The sequence below is a fragment of the Cydia pomonella genome, chromosome 5 (genome assembly GCF_033807575.1).
Source record: "Cydia pomonella isolate Wapato2018A chromosome 5, ilCydPomo1, whole genome shotgun sequence".
In the NCBI taxonomy this organism is placed as follows: domain Eukaryota; kingdom Metazoa; phylum Arthropoda; class Insecta; order Lepidoptera; family Tortricidae; genus Cydia; species Cydia pomonella.
The window spans coordinates 11,216,318-11,233,239 of NC_084707.1; the positions used below are offsets into that span (position 1 = coordinate 11,216,318).

Genomic DNA, 16,922 nt, shown 5'->3' on the forward strand with positions numbered 1-16,922 from the left:
TTGCTCTTAGTAAAACCACAAATGGAATTCGAACATGCAGATAAAAAGAAGCTATGCAACCCGGACAGCACCCCGCGTCACTCGGTTTCCAGGCCGAATAACGACAAATATGTAACTGGATAAGATTATGCTATCAAACTTAAAGAGAAGAAAAACCAAATTATGAAGATTGCCACATGGAATGTAAGAAGCTTGATAAGGGCAGGTAAGCTAGAAAATACTATCAAAGAAATGAAAAGATTTAAATAGATATTTTGGTTGATGTTTTTGAGATGTGGATATACAGACCAATACAGACGCATGCTCAAAATATGTTGGCGAGACAAAGTTACCAATCAAGCAGTACTAAAAAGAATGAAGTACTAAAACGAAACAAGAATTAGTACTTACAACAATGAAAAGAAAAACCGCTTACTTTGGATATGTATACAGACATGGGAAATATAATATTGTTAAAGGGATAATAGAGGGAAAAATCCAAGGCAAAAGGGGAAGAGGAAAAACAAAAAGTACATGCATGGATAACCTTAGGAGTTGGACGGGAATGGACGCTGCTACTAACATACAACAAACGTGATTTTTTTTTTGCCATTTTTATACAGGTTGTCTTTTTAGTCACCTGCAATAATTTACGGGGTGAAAATATAGATCATACTGAGTAACTTTTACTATGGGACCAACCCCGAGATCGCGAATAAAAAAAATTGGGTGTTCCATACATTTTGGCTGTCTGACTTTGACATTTTGTATGTGAGAGTAAATGTAGATAATGTAACGGAACCCTTCGTGCGCGAGTCCGACTCGCACTTGGCCGGTTTTTTATACAATTAAATATATTTCTGCCAGTTGTTCGTACATGACATTTTGCTGTGGACTCCTTGCGCCGAGCAGCACTGTGGGTAACACATTGAGATATAGGTGATGATAACTGTCAATGTGGTAACCACTGATGCGTTAAAAAACATTTATTTTATTGTATTAATGCATGTGTATTTATAGTATAGTGTTTAAGTCTAGTGTTCCAAATGAATATGTATGAGTCATTATGTTACTCTAAATAAACGATTTTTTTTAATTTATACTTGGATTACTATACAGGTTACACTTTCATATCAGTAAAATAAATTATCATTTGCAAAACTTATGCTATAAGTTGAGTGTGCAGTGATAATTTAAATAAACAGTTTTTGAAGGGTTCATGTTCTTCTCTCATTCTCACTCAGCGTAAGCGTGAGCGAGATGGATGTGCGTGCTCGGGACCGCGGATATCATGTTTTTAAAATTTAATTCACACACCCTCTCCGGCTCTCTGAAACATGTAGCACGAGTTACTAAAATATGTGAGTGTAAACGGTAAAATTAGTTTAATAATATTAAAATTTACCTAAATATTATAGAAAAAAATTATTCACATCTCTATCTTAATAACTTTTTTCAATTATCAAAAATATATTCTAATTTTTTTGGATAACCTTCTTTGTTTCTTATACTTCGAATTTCTATGAGATTACCTTAAAAATACCTTCTTTCAAATAAAAAAATGTTGAGAACAGATCACATAATAAAGAATAATCCAAAAAAACCAACACACACAGGTCGCGTAAATTAGTTAGCCAATTTTCAGAAAGATGGCGTTGTTCACAATTATGCTTAGTATACTTCAGGTCAAAAGCATTTCGTGTTTCGTTTTATCTTATTATATCAAAGTGTATGGCTCACCCGGTATTGTAGTCATAATGTTGTGCATGGTAGGTTTTATGACATTGTAAACTATAACATTAATATATATACAAGTTATTTACCTACTGACACTTATTCGGGTCATGCCTGAATTAAATGATTATTTAATTTAATATTATTATAGCAAGAGAAAATTGAAAGTTTGTACAGAACCCTCGGTGCTAGATTGCTCTGAAACTTTGTATTTACAATAGGATAAGGTATGTCTATGCCTGTAAATAGTTTATGTAGCTTCAGATACCACATAAAAAAATACAGCTAATTTAATTTTGCCAATAGCTTGTTTTTTCTTTATTTCGTTTATTTTATAAGTCACAGTATGCAACATTTCGTTACAATCCAACACGTAGTTTTAAAAAGAGAACGAAACTCCGTTTGTATGGGAAGGTGAAATTCGGACGAGCTAGCTGCGGACTCTTAACAGGATGCGGGAGCTGATGTTTTAATATTTTAGGTGAATATATCCGTCTCGCTAACGGAAGCGGGTCTTAAAACTAGTGCGAAAAGGATAACGCCAGGTTAGGCCTGCGTAAAAATCTTACAAAACGATGTTTCATACTCGACTGTTTCCTCTTCCAAAACTTAACCAAATGTAACGAAATTTTGAGGCTCAAATCCCAAATGATGATGAAATTATCCGTGTCAGACTGTTTTGCTTTTTGGGCTAATTGATTTCAGTTTTGAATACCACGCTTCTCTTTGCGGCCTAGTAAATTAAGCCGTTTTGAATAGCCGAATATTTGTAGTGCATTACAACAAAAATATCAAAAAAAGCAAAACAGTCCGACCCAGGTATTCATAATAAAAAAAAACATTGATTTAGCTTCAAAAACCACGAAGTACGTTTGTATGGAGAAATGGCAACTCATGTTGCCTCTTAACACAACGTTTTGTCTTAATAAAACTTGACAAAGTAAAATTATAATTTGACCAGAACCCCTAGTGTAAATTTATTCGATAGCGAAACGTGCCGTACGCGTTTGCGTTAAGTCTCATTTTGTATATGATTTAGAAACAGCGCGCCAAGCGGGACGTTTTGGAAACTCAAAATCCCATCACAACGCAAACACGTACGTCACGTTTCGCTATTGAATAAATGTACATTAGGGGTACAGATGAATAAATGCGAAACGTAAATTTGCTTAAAAATGTGCATTTGGTATTTGGGGAATGACTTTACTGCGGTAAGTTTTGGGAAGTGTTTGATGAAAATGATTAAAGGTAGCACGCGAGTACCAATGGACATTAAAAATCAAATATTACTTACCCCAAGATGTATCCATGTCTCCTGCCATAGCATTGTGGAGGTTGCTTTTTCGCCGCGAAGGCCCCTCCGCTTGACTTGACACGCGGCCATTCCTTTAGAAAAGAAACCTTTTTTAGTTAAATAAAAGGCAGGTACGTACTTAACCATTGCTGATTTTAAAAATCGACAAGAATTAATTAAATTAGACGTATTTATTTTTATAACGTTTAAACTCTTCAACAAATTAATTAAAAGTGAAAATAAAATTGAAATTCAGCTTCTATGTCTTTGAGCCTACAATTAAAAAAAACCGACCAAGTGCGAGTCGGACTCGCATAGGAAGGGTTCCGTACCATTATCTATAAAAACGGTCACCCATCTAAGTACCTACTGAGTTACTGACCCCGCCTGACGTTGCTTAACTTCAGTGGTTGGATGAGAACCTCGAGATTGGAAAGAAATAATTATTTTATTCTGTTTTTAGTATTTGTTGTTCATGAGATGCAGCCTGGTGACAGACGGACGGACGGAGAGCGGAGTCTCAGTAATAGGGTCCCGTTTGACCCTTTGGGTACGGAACCTTAAAAAATAAACAAGCATTTTTTTAAATTTAGCATGTGTAAAGTAGGTTTTTGCCTGACGCTACAATTAATATGCTAAAACTCTCAAAAGAAGCCCATTAATGTAAGTATTTCAGCATTGGCAGGTTAATCCGATTATTGAAGGCGGATAGTAATAATTAAATTAGTTCAGTATGCTACAAGTATTAATGCCCATGTGTTAACTAAATAAATAGATCTAATATACTTGAGATATATACACCGTGTATTTATTGAATTCCGTTAACTCCGGGGTTATAAAAATTAAATGGCATAGTTAATTTAAAAAAAATTTTTTAATTTTTCTTTTCTTATTTAAAAAAATGTAGGTACTTAACTAAATGTTGCATATAGCGTTGTTGTAGCACGGTCATTACATTTAATTCAACCAAACAATTGAAAACTGTGACATATCAATGTCATTTATCCTTAACACAAGCTTACTGTGGGACTTAGTCAATTTGTGTAATAATGTCCTATAATATTTATTTATATTTATTTATTTCGAACATGTATCGTCCGAGATAGTGTTGTCGTTGCGTTTAGTAGTTAATGTACACACTCGTACTAAATACTAATCAATATGTAAACAGTCCCTAAGGCGCTCGTAAAGGCCTTATAAGATAAAAAAATATTATTGATTATTTCCGAAATGGAGTGAATTAGAGAAAGCCGGTGTTACCGGTGTCTTTGAGAAAGTTACTTAATTTAAGCTCAGGAATGCACCCTTGAAATTAACGGAAATAAAAATAACAACGTGTTTAAATATATATATATATATATATATATATATATAATATTACATATGTACAAATTTAATTAAAGTATAATTCATATTATATCATATTATATACTCATATTATATCATAGGTACATTGCCTGAAATAAATATTATATTATATTATTATTATACATGTCACGTCATATTAGCCTTGCCTTAATTTTTTTCTTTTTAATTCTTGAATTTATTTATTCTTGAATGTTGTAGGTATGATTTGATTTATGATCTAAAATGTACCTTCAGTCAGCATAAAAAGTAGCGGATGATCCAAGTATGCAGTACCTGATAGCTTGACACAAATAAATGTGTCTTTATAAATTGTCGTTGTATCTAGCTTGAAAATTATTAATAGTTACTTTGAGCATGTAGGTGCAATAGGTTTATAATATACACTATATACAGTTATCGGGTTATTCGCTATCAAGTTGTCATATCGACCTTAGTACAGGCGTCTAGAGAGGAATGACTTGGCCGCAATCATGGCGGAATGCTTGTATTAGGCTTCCCGAAGAAGAATTCGTTTTTTTGTGTGATCAATTACAAATACACACTGAAACTTAAATCAGTAGTCAGTGATAAATACTAAATGAAATTTTCCACAAATAACTTAAAGTAACGAATAGGTATGTTGTATGTAGTATAAGGATTAAAATTCGAGTTCCATTATTTCAATGCAATAAATATATTTTTTTAATTTTTTAATAGGTACGTGATGGAAAACTGATATCTAACTACAAAAAGTATGATCGTGTACGGGCATCTTACGTTCTGCGATAGTCGCGGGTAGCGGCAAGCCTCCGCGAGGCGTCATGTGCTCGCTTGTGAATTGTTGATCCTATGTGGGTCACATTGGGCACTACGTACCTATGAACACGACCATACCATATACACCTTTACGAAGCTTCAGTTATGGCTTAGATTATCGTTTGACGCGCCATTATAAGTCGTAAATGTCATGGTTGTGCGAACGATTAATAGTTGTGTATTAATTCGCATAATCGTTACAGGAAAATACTTTTAAAATACATGAATTGAGCATACCACATTAGTGTTAGTGTTAAGGCATTGACATATTGGCATAGGAAAGTTTGATTACCAAGATGACGCAATAGTCAAAACGCGTCTATGTTTTATTTAACAATTGAACGTGCGTGCGATGTGCGATACGATAAGGTAGGTACAGTCACGTCTAAAATGGCCAATAAAGTCGTGTATACATATTTTTGGGACTTTTTTCTTATAGATATTTTCAGACGTGACCGTACCTAGGAGATACCTATCATTTGTGATTTATGAAATATGGGTTGTGAGTTCATCATTAACTTGACACAAGATGACGACTGGGTGACTTCGTACATAAATGGAATAGGTATAGGTAGGTACAAAACTTTATCCTAAAACAAACTATTTTAATGTCCTATAAGGCCATAACATATATACTTAAACTGTTTGTAGTAGTTACTCGTGACACATTCGCTTAGTGTAAAATAGAACGGCGTGCATAGAAATTGAATTGCGCGTTTACTTGATATAGGTCCTTCCTTTTTTAAGTAAGTCACATTTATTGTTGGATCAGTTCAAATGTATTTTTGAACTATAATAGGTGTCGTCCTACACGTGTTCAGTGTATGCTCATTCAAGTCTTGGAATTTGGTCGTAACCCGAAACTAACAGCCACCCACTTCGCTGTGTACCAATAATACTAAAACCTCCGATTTTACACTGGGTTTAATGAATATAGAAATCAATTTATACTTGTGCTTAGTATTGCATTTGAGAAGTAAACGTTTTGTAAATAGTAAACCTAGTTTTTGGCTGTTACTTATCTAATCGAAATCAAGATATTTACATACCCGGTCAGTTTCAACAGAATTTGGCCAACAACCAGAAATACGCCATTTAATTTATAAGTTCAGGTCAATGTTCTAAACTCTGTTCAATTAAATTATTGAGTTTTACGCCACATCAGACGGTAGGTAAAGCTTAATAAATAATAATTTATTAGTATTACGTGTATTTAAAGGAAGGTAGTGTAGGCTAGTAAACAAACACCTGCCAACTATCTAACATAATTCATAGAATCAGGCGTTATTTTGCGGAAATCCATATTAATTAAAACAAAAATATTACTTTGCTAATCCGCAAAATAATAACGCGCTAGTCTAGTGGTTCCCAAAGTTGACCGGGCGCCGAGCCACCTAACAAAAACTGCCAGATTAGGGACTCACGTCTTGGCAGTCTTAAAAAGGGGGCATATAATATTATTGGTATCGCTCAGAGGCCCACTTAATTTTCGTTCGCGACCGATAGTTTGGGAAAACATGTGTAATGCTGCTGTCAATTAGTGCTAACTCGTCATATATATTTTTGTATTTATTTTCGCGGTTCCGCTTATATTGCGGTAAAATTTAACATTAAAAATGCAAAGCGAGTTGTAAAGCAAAATACAATTAGCTATGTTATTTGGAGTCCTTTGAGATATGAAACTATGTTTGTTTATGGAGGAATACGAAAAAATTGAGCTCACTGCGTAATTTGCGAAAACTGAAAATATTTCGGACTTTTTTCAGTTTTGTTAAAAAACTATGTTTTTTGTCATAGCTATATTGAAATATTAAATGTTCATTAAATTTGGAACTATTTAAGTCTACCCACATCGCAATATTGACGTCCGGTCTGGCCTAGTGCCTATGAAGCAGATGGTCCCGGGTACAAATCCTGGTAAGGGCCATTTATATATATCGTTGTCTAAGTACCCACAACACAAGCCGTAATGAGCTTACTATGGGACTTAGTCAATTTGTGTACTAATGTTCTATAATATAAAAAATAATTAAAAACAGTTCTTGAGATATGGGGCTACAAAAAACTATTTGTTTTTCTTAATGAAATGTAGGTATATATATATATATATATATATATGGTAGTCCATGATACCGATTCTGATTTAGCAATTTGTTACGGGTTTGATACGACCTTGACGATCGATCACGTTGATTGGTGCGGTGCGAGCGAAACTTCGGGGATAAGGAGGGAGGGGGGGGGGGGGGGGCATTCACAAAAATACAGTTTTACAGCATGCTTTGCGTTTTTAGAAGATTTTTTGTAAGAGTTTACCGATCTATTTCACTAACTAATTGAGTTATTTTTTATGCTGCATGTCTGAATGACATAGGTATTTTTATTAAAAATGTATTAATAAATAAATTAATATTTTAGTAATACAATATAGTTCCGATACCATCACATTACAACAAGCTAGTGACGGCGTCGTCTAGTTACCTACCGATAGAAATTAACGTCGCACAATGTCTGGATGAACCGATCATACATAGATGCAAACTCTTGCCATTTATCATATTATAAATAATTGCGTACTCGTTTTGTAATACCACATGTACCTATTTATCTATATTAATATGACACGTGTATGAAACCTGGGGGCCTAGTCAAGACGACATTTAATTATTTAGACGGATACATTAAAAATTTATAGATATGAATCAGGTTAGTACAATTCGTGATCAGTTTCAATGGTAACTAACGAATAACATACAATAGTTTCTGGTAATAAATAAATACTACCCCCTTTTATGCTTTTATGAATATTCAGCTTATTTAATGCTATTTTATTACATTAACATAGGTGTTATTTATTATTTATCTATGTAATTTGTATGATATAAATATTTTGTGTCTGTGGTTATAAAATAGAATAGCTTAGCTTATTTTGATAAAACTTACCAATGCCGGTTAGTGAGAGCTTCTGTCTCAAGGGATGAATCGGACGGTAAGTAGCTGTCGTAATGACAATTACTAAGGCTGCTGTGAGACATCCTACATGGCACTATGGAATTGTTCAATAGACGTGAGACTGTTAGCGGCAATGTCGCGTGCGCGGAGGCATACTGTGGAGCCCAGCGCGCTTCATACCTATGGCGCGGCGAATGTGCATCTTATAACAAGCGAAGGTTTGGCTGCGGCTGAGCCGCCCACCGCGCCTCACCCCGGGCACGTGACTGCCGAGCGCAGCTGAATTTCACCGGCCGGCGGACCGGTCATTGGCCGACATGTAAAAAAACTCGCTTATGAACAACAGTGAGCCCTGTGCCATAGAAATTCGCGTACGCAGCCCGCGGCCACAGCAGCGTTTATGTCGATACGAGGACGACGACTAAATACTTCGATTGTTGGCCGATACGCGGCGGAAGTCTGCTATATGTTGATACGAGAGTTCCAAACAACGATCGTAAGTACCTACAGCTCAGGCTCCCGCACCGCTTCGGCGAGGTACGCACTACCCACACCCGAGCACGTTCGCAACCTCGCGCCCTCTGGCAGGACACGCGGTGTTTTAGTGCTATGCTATGAATCACACGTTACGGTTACAATTCATTACTTTATGTTTCTAATAGATTTTTACCGTAATGTGTACTCAATCGTTACAAATTTCTTGTTAAACCTCTTTAGCTGTCAGAATATAAGATATTCTATTCGGAGGCCAGTAGATGTTATAATAGCATATTTAATCCGACAAGTTATTTTTATTCTAGATAGGAAGTTTATATTAACCATTGTAACATTTTAAGGTCCAATAAATTAAACAAAACCGGCCAAATACTTGTTCAGTAGGTACCTGGTAAAAAAACAAAAGCAAGAATATTACATACAAATGAGAGATTTTTAGGGTTCCATGGTCAACTAGAAACCCAAATCTTAGTTGGAGTTAAATCAATTCGTGTTCTAAGAAACAGTAGAGTTGGAACAGAAAATTGCTTGGTTCAAAATATAAAAACTATTTCTAAACAACTAAATTATTATATACTAGCGACCACCCCGGCTTCGCATGGGTAGTAAAAAATCTTAACAACCTTCCTCAAGAATTATTTTATTTAATTCGCTAAGTAATTTTTGAGTTTATCGCAATATAGACAGACGTGGCAGGGGACTTTGTATTTTATAAGGTTTAGTGATTTAAAGAACACAAAATGTCGGATGAATTTAACAATATTATGTTCGGAGCTAGATTACTTTTAAAATTATAATTTTATCAGACGCTTCTGCTTAGTGCTAAACTGGATACATAAGTAAGTATGTCAAAATAATGCAAAACAATATATGTAAGAACTTGTTTAAAAAATAATTTTCAAATTATTTTGTGTCGAAATGAGGAAATAGGAGAAGTGGGGGTTTTATAGCGTGTTGAATATTATTTAAATAATGAGTAAGTAGGAAATATACTTAACGATATTTAACGGAGTGGTTAATATATCATGGATACATAATTTGATGTTAAACATAATTATGATAGTCCCTGTAACAATTATTGTATGAGCGTGAGCGAAATTATTCTCAATGGCGTATCAAACCAATACCATATTTTTAAAATCCGTACCTACTTATATATATATTGCATGCTTTAAACAAATACATAGGTGTAATAATGCTTGAATACCGATATTACTAATAAATCAATACTCTCCATGACGAAATAACTAAAGTGTCCGTGACGAAATAGACTGAATAGAGCGTATGGAAGATTTTTTTGTTATTACAATTTTGCTTTGTACGAATATTCACTTGACAATTATCACGCTTGAAATCATGTGACTCTGCTACACAAAAAGCTGGTTGTGATAAATGCAGGATCTGAGTTCTCATTCCTTGCTTACTCCTACATTTTCCTCGGAAAAACCAGTGTAATTATGACCGCGAGAACCACAGCTTAGTACGGGATATATAATTTCAGTTTAACTGGTTACTCGTGAGCTCAATTACCTACGTTGCCGCTAGCTCGCGATGGGAATACATATAAAACAAGATCATGTAAATGAAGTACTTACCTACCAAACCAGATATAAGTAGCTGATGTTCAGGTACCCGTTAATGATCATGATTAAGTGCGAGTTCGTTTAACTCGCAGGGTTTGGTGCAAACTTTGAAAAGGGTCCTTTCACTAATCAAATTAGATTCTTTTTTCGAAGTGTCAAAATGATTAGCTACTGCGGAATTTATTCTAAAAATGCACAAGTGACGTCACGGTCAAGTCACCTACTTTTTTTAGTTCTATCCGATTTATTTAATATAAATAGTGAAGGAAAACATCGTGAGGAAACCTGCATACATCTGCGAATATATTCAAAGCTATAGCCTGAGCCCTCTCGCACATGCGAGGAGGCCTGTGCCCAGCAGTGGGACGTATATAGGCTGAATTATTATATTATTAAATAGTGTCATAAAATAAGTGCTATCTACGTTTTTCTAATAATTACCTGGTGCTTTATTTCGTGCATGGTGTGAAATAATTTATTTAAAATACAGGCAACATCCCTATTACTCGCATCTCATGCAACTATAAAAATAGGACAAGTGCGAGTTGGACTCGCCCACCGAGGGTTCCGTACTTTTTAGTATTTGTTGTTGTAGCGGCAACAGAAATACATCATCTGTGATAATTTCAACTGTCTAGCTATCACGGTTCATGAGTTACAGCCTGGTAACAGAAGGACAGACGGACGGACAGCGGAGTCTTAGTAATAGGGTCCCGTTTTACCCTTTGGGTATGGAACCCTAAAAACGAAAAAAAATTACAAATTACAAAAAAATATTAATTTAATTTTTTTTTTTTTTAAATTTATATTAATAGCACAATCGAAATAAAGCAAATTTCGAAATCTCTTGGACAGCCCTGAAATTTGGTATGTATGTAAATTAAAGGCTCCTTTTTCATGTCCACAGAATTTGACATTTGGGGACCTCGAGGAATAGCAGCCATCTTGGAAAATGTGTACCTTCCTGGAGAAATTCGCCTTTTACTCAAAATCTACGTTTTCTAAGAAAATATGGTGTAAGACAACATTAAAGCTTATTAAATTTTACACAAAAAAGTCCTAGATATCTTTGCGAAAAAATACATCTTGTTATAGAAAATACTTGCTGAATCTAGGTATAGCGCTTATACACTTCCAGGGGACATTCTCTTGATAGGAAACTCGAGAGGAATTGAAAGGACGCCGAATATTAAATTATATTTTTTCTTCTGGCGCCTAAGTTATTGAGTAGATTTCAATAAAACAGACATTAGTAGATCCATACTTGGTACACGAGTGTTATGCAATACAAATTTACTAAAATTAACGGTGGAAAAATGTTAAGGTTAGACTGACATTTTACCTCTCTATTTTATGTAAAAAACTAGAACTAGGTATTTTCAATACGTCTGGGTTAGCCATGTTAATTACTATTTTGTTTGTTTGTTCTTGTATGAAACTCCAACTTACCACTGTTTATCAATGAGCAAGAGAACTCCGGTTTTTCTAAGTCTAATTTAGATGCTGTTAAAATTCGGAGCAACAAAGTATAAGGTATCGGTATCAAATCGCTACAATGGATGGTTATTATAATTTATAAAATATAAGAAATAAATAAATAACACGTAACACTCTTACATCAATGAACGTTGATAAGAAATTATTTATTTGATGGTGATGTGACAAATAAATGCTTTGGTTTCATTTAACCTTAATTTCATTTTACCCGTTTACCAAAATTCCTAGATTTCAATAGGGAATAGTTTCAAACTGCCTGAATCTCAGAATACCTACCTTTTTTTCTCAAAATACGATATTCCGAAAATGCCTAAACTTCAAATTGACATGGTTTCATAATACCTAAATGTCAACTTAGCTACATTCACAAGTGCCTTTTTATCCAATATTATCCGTCTTTAGCTCCGGCAGATTGTAAAAAAAATATAAATACCACAAAGGTTATAAAATGCAATTTAAACACAATTAAACTTAAAATATTTAAAGATTAGATTATTCGGTATTTGATGAAACATACTTTTTGACATTTAGGTATTTTGAGACTTGGACGATATGAATAAAAGACATTTTGCCATTTTAAGAAGGAAATAATGTGATATTTAGGCATTTTGGGACTGAGTTGTTATGAAATTTAGGACATATAAATACAATGGCATTATGATATTCAGGTGTAATTAAACCAAAGCAAATAAATCTTATTATTAGTGTATGTCAAAATTTGTATTTTTTATATTGAAATGCGCCTGCAAGTCAACGCAAAGCAATGACTTGCGGCGTGAAAAGTAGGCGCTTGTAGCTAGTCAGTTCGAAATAGGCATGTAAAGTGCTCATTCCCGCACTAGTGCGGTAAAGTAACACCATATGTACTGTAAATCATATCTTTGAATGACCTCGCTAAAGCTCTATAAAAAACTTGTCAACGCACATTTAGAAGAGGAGCTTAGAAGAACTCATGCGGGTGACATGGTGCTGCTGAGTCCCTGTGATCTGTTTATGTTTGATATTTGTGAAAAAAACATGCACTCAGACACGGTTTGACATATGATAACAAGAAAACAGAATGAATGTTCTTTCAATTTAAGAGATACGTAGTAGTAGTAGTAGTAAACTCTTTATTGTACAAAAATACATATTAAAAGTAACATACACTTAGAAAGAAGTACAAAGGCGAACTTATCCCTTTGAAGGATCTCTTCCATTTAACCTTTGAGTAGATGTAAATTCTCTAACGGCTTCTACACTACGAGAGGAATCGCATCAGCTGATTCAGCTGTTGTTATACTCGTAGGTACAAGATGTGTAATAAAGAGTTATTGTTTAATTGCTTTTTAGACTAGGTACTAACCCTGTTTGACCCAATGGTTGACTGGTAGAGAATGCCTTAAGGCATTGAGTCCGCCATTTGTACAATTTTATATCGTGCAACACAGCTTAAATAAATAAATACTAATGTACTTGTAAATTTTCCCAAAATTACGATCTAATTTAGTTTTAATATAGAATGTGCTCTTGGTACTTGCTTTGTATAAAAAGTCAATACCACGGATTTACAGGAGAAAATTCTATTTCGATGACGAATCGAGACGTATAATAAGGTCTTGCTATGTGGACACTGCTTCAATAAACAAAATAATTGTTACTCTCTAAACCAGTCAATGAGTCATTGTAGTTGCCTTAATACATAACGAAGTATCCGTATTGAGGAATAAATGTAAACACATGACACTATCTAACTAAATTACTTAGAGATAAACCTTATGTGAACGGCACAGTCTTTTCTTATTTTGAATACAAATAGTACGCCCAGATGATTAGACCCTCGATTCCAGGCATAGCATTTTGTTTAATAAAAGATGTTCAAGTATTGGGAGAGGTCTCCTTGTAGTGGTCCTTAGATTACCCAAGGTAGTCATACTCGTAGTCACGTGATGTGTGCAAGAGACGGATGACTAATTTAATGTGGACGGTGCAGTAACTTAGGCGTTACTAAGCTGCTGACGAACCTAGTGAAAGGTACGCTATTATAAAGACGGCATTGAGGGCGTACTTCTGTTATTAAGTAACGCGATAGCATACTAGAACGTATCCCTGCGCCTTCTGCTAGACATTTGATTCGGTCAAATTATGTTTTTTGAAAAACAAATTATATCCAAATTGAATCTAATGCAGTATGATACCTTTGGGTATGGTGCTTTACGCACACTAGCGTTTTCTCCACTCCCCCTGACGCAACCCAACCCCCCCCCCCCCTTTTCGCATGAAATAGGTCCCGTTTGACAGTTTTTTTTATGGGAAAAGTATACAATTTAGGAATAAAGTGTCAATGAAAAAATAAACCTTATTAAATTCTTAACAAAAGAGGTTATATTAATTTCTTTTCCTACTCCTCTACTGTTATCTGTCATTTATGCATTCATTAACACGAATATAAGAACATACATAAAAGATTTCAAGAAAAGTCTATATTGTCTATTCCTCATAAAAGCTCTTGTGCTTTTATAAGCTATAATGTTACTGCGATTTATGGCTACCAACCTAACAAAACCAAAACGAATACAGTTTTAAACTAAGTGCATTGATGCCAACTTACAAAATATTCATTTGGTTGCATAGTAAAAATAATTACTTCATAAGTCAGAAACACGCATGTGACACCCGTAATATAGCAACACCCATAGACTACGAAGACCGCTTAGCGTTGCTTGTTAGTCTCCGTAGGCTACGGTGGCCAAAATTGAGAAAAAACTGTCCAAAAAATTAATTTAGCAAGTAGCAAGTACCAGGGCCTCATGAGTTACGAGGAGGTGTCGCCGACCGGCCGGCCGCGGCCCGGGGCGGGCCGGGCGTGTAACAAGGTATGCTCGCGCGTCTTGGCTATATACTTTTGCTTTGTTTACCTAAATTAAGATTTATTTTAGTTGACTCGTAGGAAAAATATTGTATGCAACGTTGTATAAGTAGGTCAAAAAAGGCGAGTGGCGTGAGTTACAATGTTCGCCTACGCCTTCGGCTCCGGCTCACATTGTAACTCACGCCACTCGCCTTTTTTGACCCTTCTTATACAACTGTTGTATAATAGTATTTTATGCAACAGTTGTATAAGAAGGGTCAAAAAAGGCGAGTGGCGTGAGTTACAATGTGAGCCGGAGCCGAAGGCGTAGGCGAACATTGTAAAGGAATACGCCACGAGAATTTTTTGACCTACTTATACAACGTTGCATACAATATTTTTCCTACGAGTCAACAAAAATAAATCTTAATTTAGGTAAACAAATTATAGCAAAAGTATATAGCCAAGACGCGCGAGCATACCTTGTTACGCGCCCGGCCCGCGGCCGGCCGGTCGGCGACACCTCCTCGTAACTCATAAGGCCCTAGTACTTGCTACTTGCTAAATTAATTTTTTGGACAGTTTTTTCTCAATTTTGGCCACCGTAGCCTACGGAGACTAACAAGCAACGCTAAGCGGTCTTCGTAGTCTATGGGTGTTGCTATATTACGGGTGTCACATGCGTGTTTCTGACTTATGAAGTAATTATTTTTACTATGCAACCAAATGAATATTTTGTAAGTTGGCAGCAGTGCACTTAGTTTAAAACTGTATTCGTTTTGGTTTTGTTAGGTTGGTAGCCATTCATCGCAGTAACATTATAGCTTATAAAAGCACAAGAGCTTTTATGAGGAATAGACAATATAGACTTTTCTTGAAATCTTTTATGTATGTTCTTATATTCGTGTTAATGAATGCATAAATGACAGATAACAGTAGAGGAGTAGGAAAAAATACTATTATATCATGCACCATTTTTATGTTACAGCTAGATGAACCAGAATATAACGTAGTACCTACTGAAAGAAATTGTATAGGGAACCAGCTTGTTCAACGGCAAAATTTTGTCGACGTTCATCTAGTCATAACACGAAAAAAATGGTGCATCATATCACAAAAAGACATATAACCGTATTTGTTAAAAAAATATTAAGGACGATTTCTCACTTTTTTCCTAAACTCTAATACTTTTCTCAAAATTGAAAAAAAAACCGGCAACCGGAACATATTTCATGCTGAAGGGGGGGGGGGGTTGCGTGAGGGGGAGGCTAGGGGACGCTAGTGTGCGTAAAGCATCATACCCAAAGGTATCATACTACATTTATTTCAAGCTGGATATAATTTGTTAGTCTTCCCCATACATTAGAACATAACTGGACCGAATCAATTACCTACCTAGAATCTAGATATAGGTATAGGTACCATAATGAACTAATGTCAGTGAATTTCTTGCTCTATAAAACTATGATCAACGTTAATGTGAAGCCATCATTTGCGATAAAATCAATAAATTGTTTATAAGTGATCCATACACTGCTTATAAAGTATGAGTAAATAGGGTAATACAATATAATGAGAATTACCGTACTCCGGATTTTTGGTGCGGAAATGGTTACATTATCCAAAATAATAGTTAATAACTGTAAAAAAAGAAACTTTTCATTTATTTTATTACAAGGAGATAAAACAGAAGCATACAAGTTAAGAACAATATAGGCAGACGTAACTAGTACAATATAGATTATGATATTCCGTGAAACATGAGACCATCTGAGAACATAAGTGGTATAGAATATAAATTAACCTAGCAACATGCAAACACAGCTACTTCAAATACAAAATCTATATGCATTTGCAGTTACTCGTTAACAGTTAATACTCGTATATAATGATTACTACTATGTACTTATCAAATTTTTTGTACAAATTTGTGACAGCAGCCTTGAATGAGGCACGGGAGCGTGAGAATAAATCGACATTAGAGAGTAACTTTGTTGGTGGTCGTAAATTCTGTGTATATATTTGAACATTTCTAAGCCCGTTTGGAGCTTAATACCTATTTTTTGTCCATATTTTGGTAACTATTTTACAATAAACAAAGTTATAAATAAACACACGAAATCATTCCCGCACCGAAAATCCCTGGGTATGCAAATTACAAGTATTAAACGGCTTAAATGATTTCGATGTTATTTATGGTAAATAAGGTACGGCCTTACGAAGAAAATAGATCGATTTAGCTATAGTCTGTTTAAGAATGTCTACTGGCTGAAAAAAATCTAAAACTCGTCATACTAACATTTTTCCCATCGTTTTCACGTACCCCACAAGCAAACGCCTGTAGTTTTAATATGAGCAATTTTGACAAAAGTAAACTTGTTGTTTAAATTAAGATAAG

The 16,922-nt window shown here is 34.9% G+C and overlaps 1 protein-coding gene across 6 annotated transcripts in view; it reads right to left on the minus strand.

Annotated features, from left to right (window-relative positions):
* LOC133518264 (sodium/hydrogen exchanger 9B2-like) overlaps positions 1 to 16,922 on the minus strand; it is a 73,727-nt gene that overhangs the window by 14,794 nt on the left and 42,011 nt on the right. For 5 of the 6 annotated variants that reach the window (XM_061851901.1, XM_061851904.1, XM_061851903.1 and 2 more), the window contains exon 3: positions 3,008 to 3,099. In XM_061851901.1, the coding sequence (XP_061707885.1) occupies positions 3,008 to 3,099 (92 nt within the window). Of the gene's footprint in view, positions 1 to 3,007; positions 3,100 to 8,110; positions 8,673 to 16,922 lie in introns of those variants that run through there. The other variant, XM_061851907.1, reaches the window with a different exon arrangement.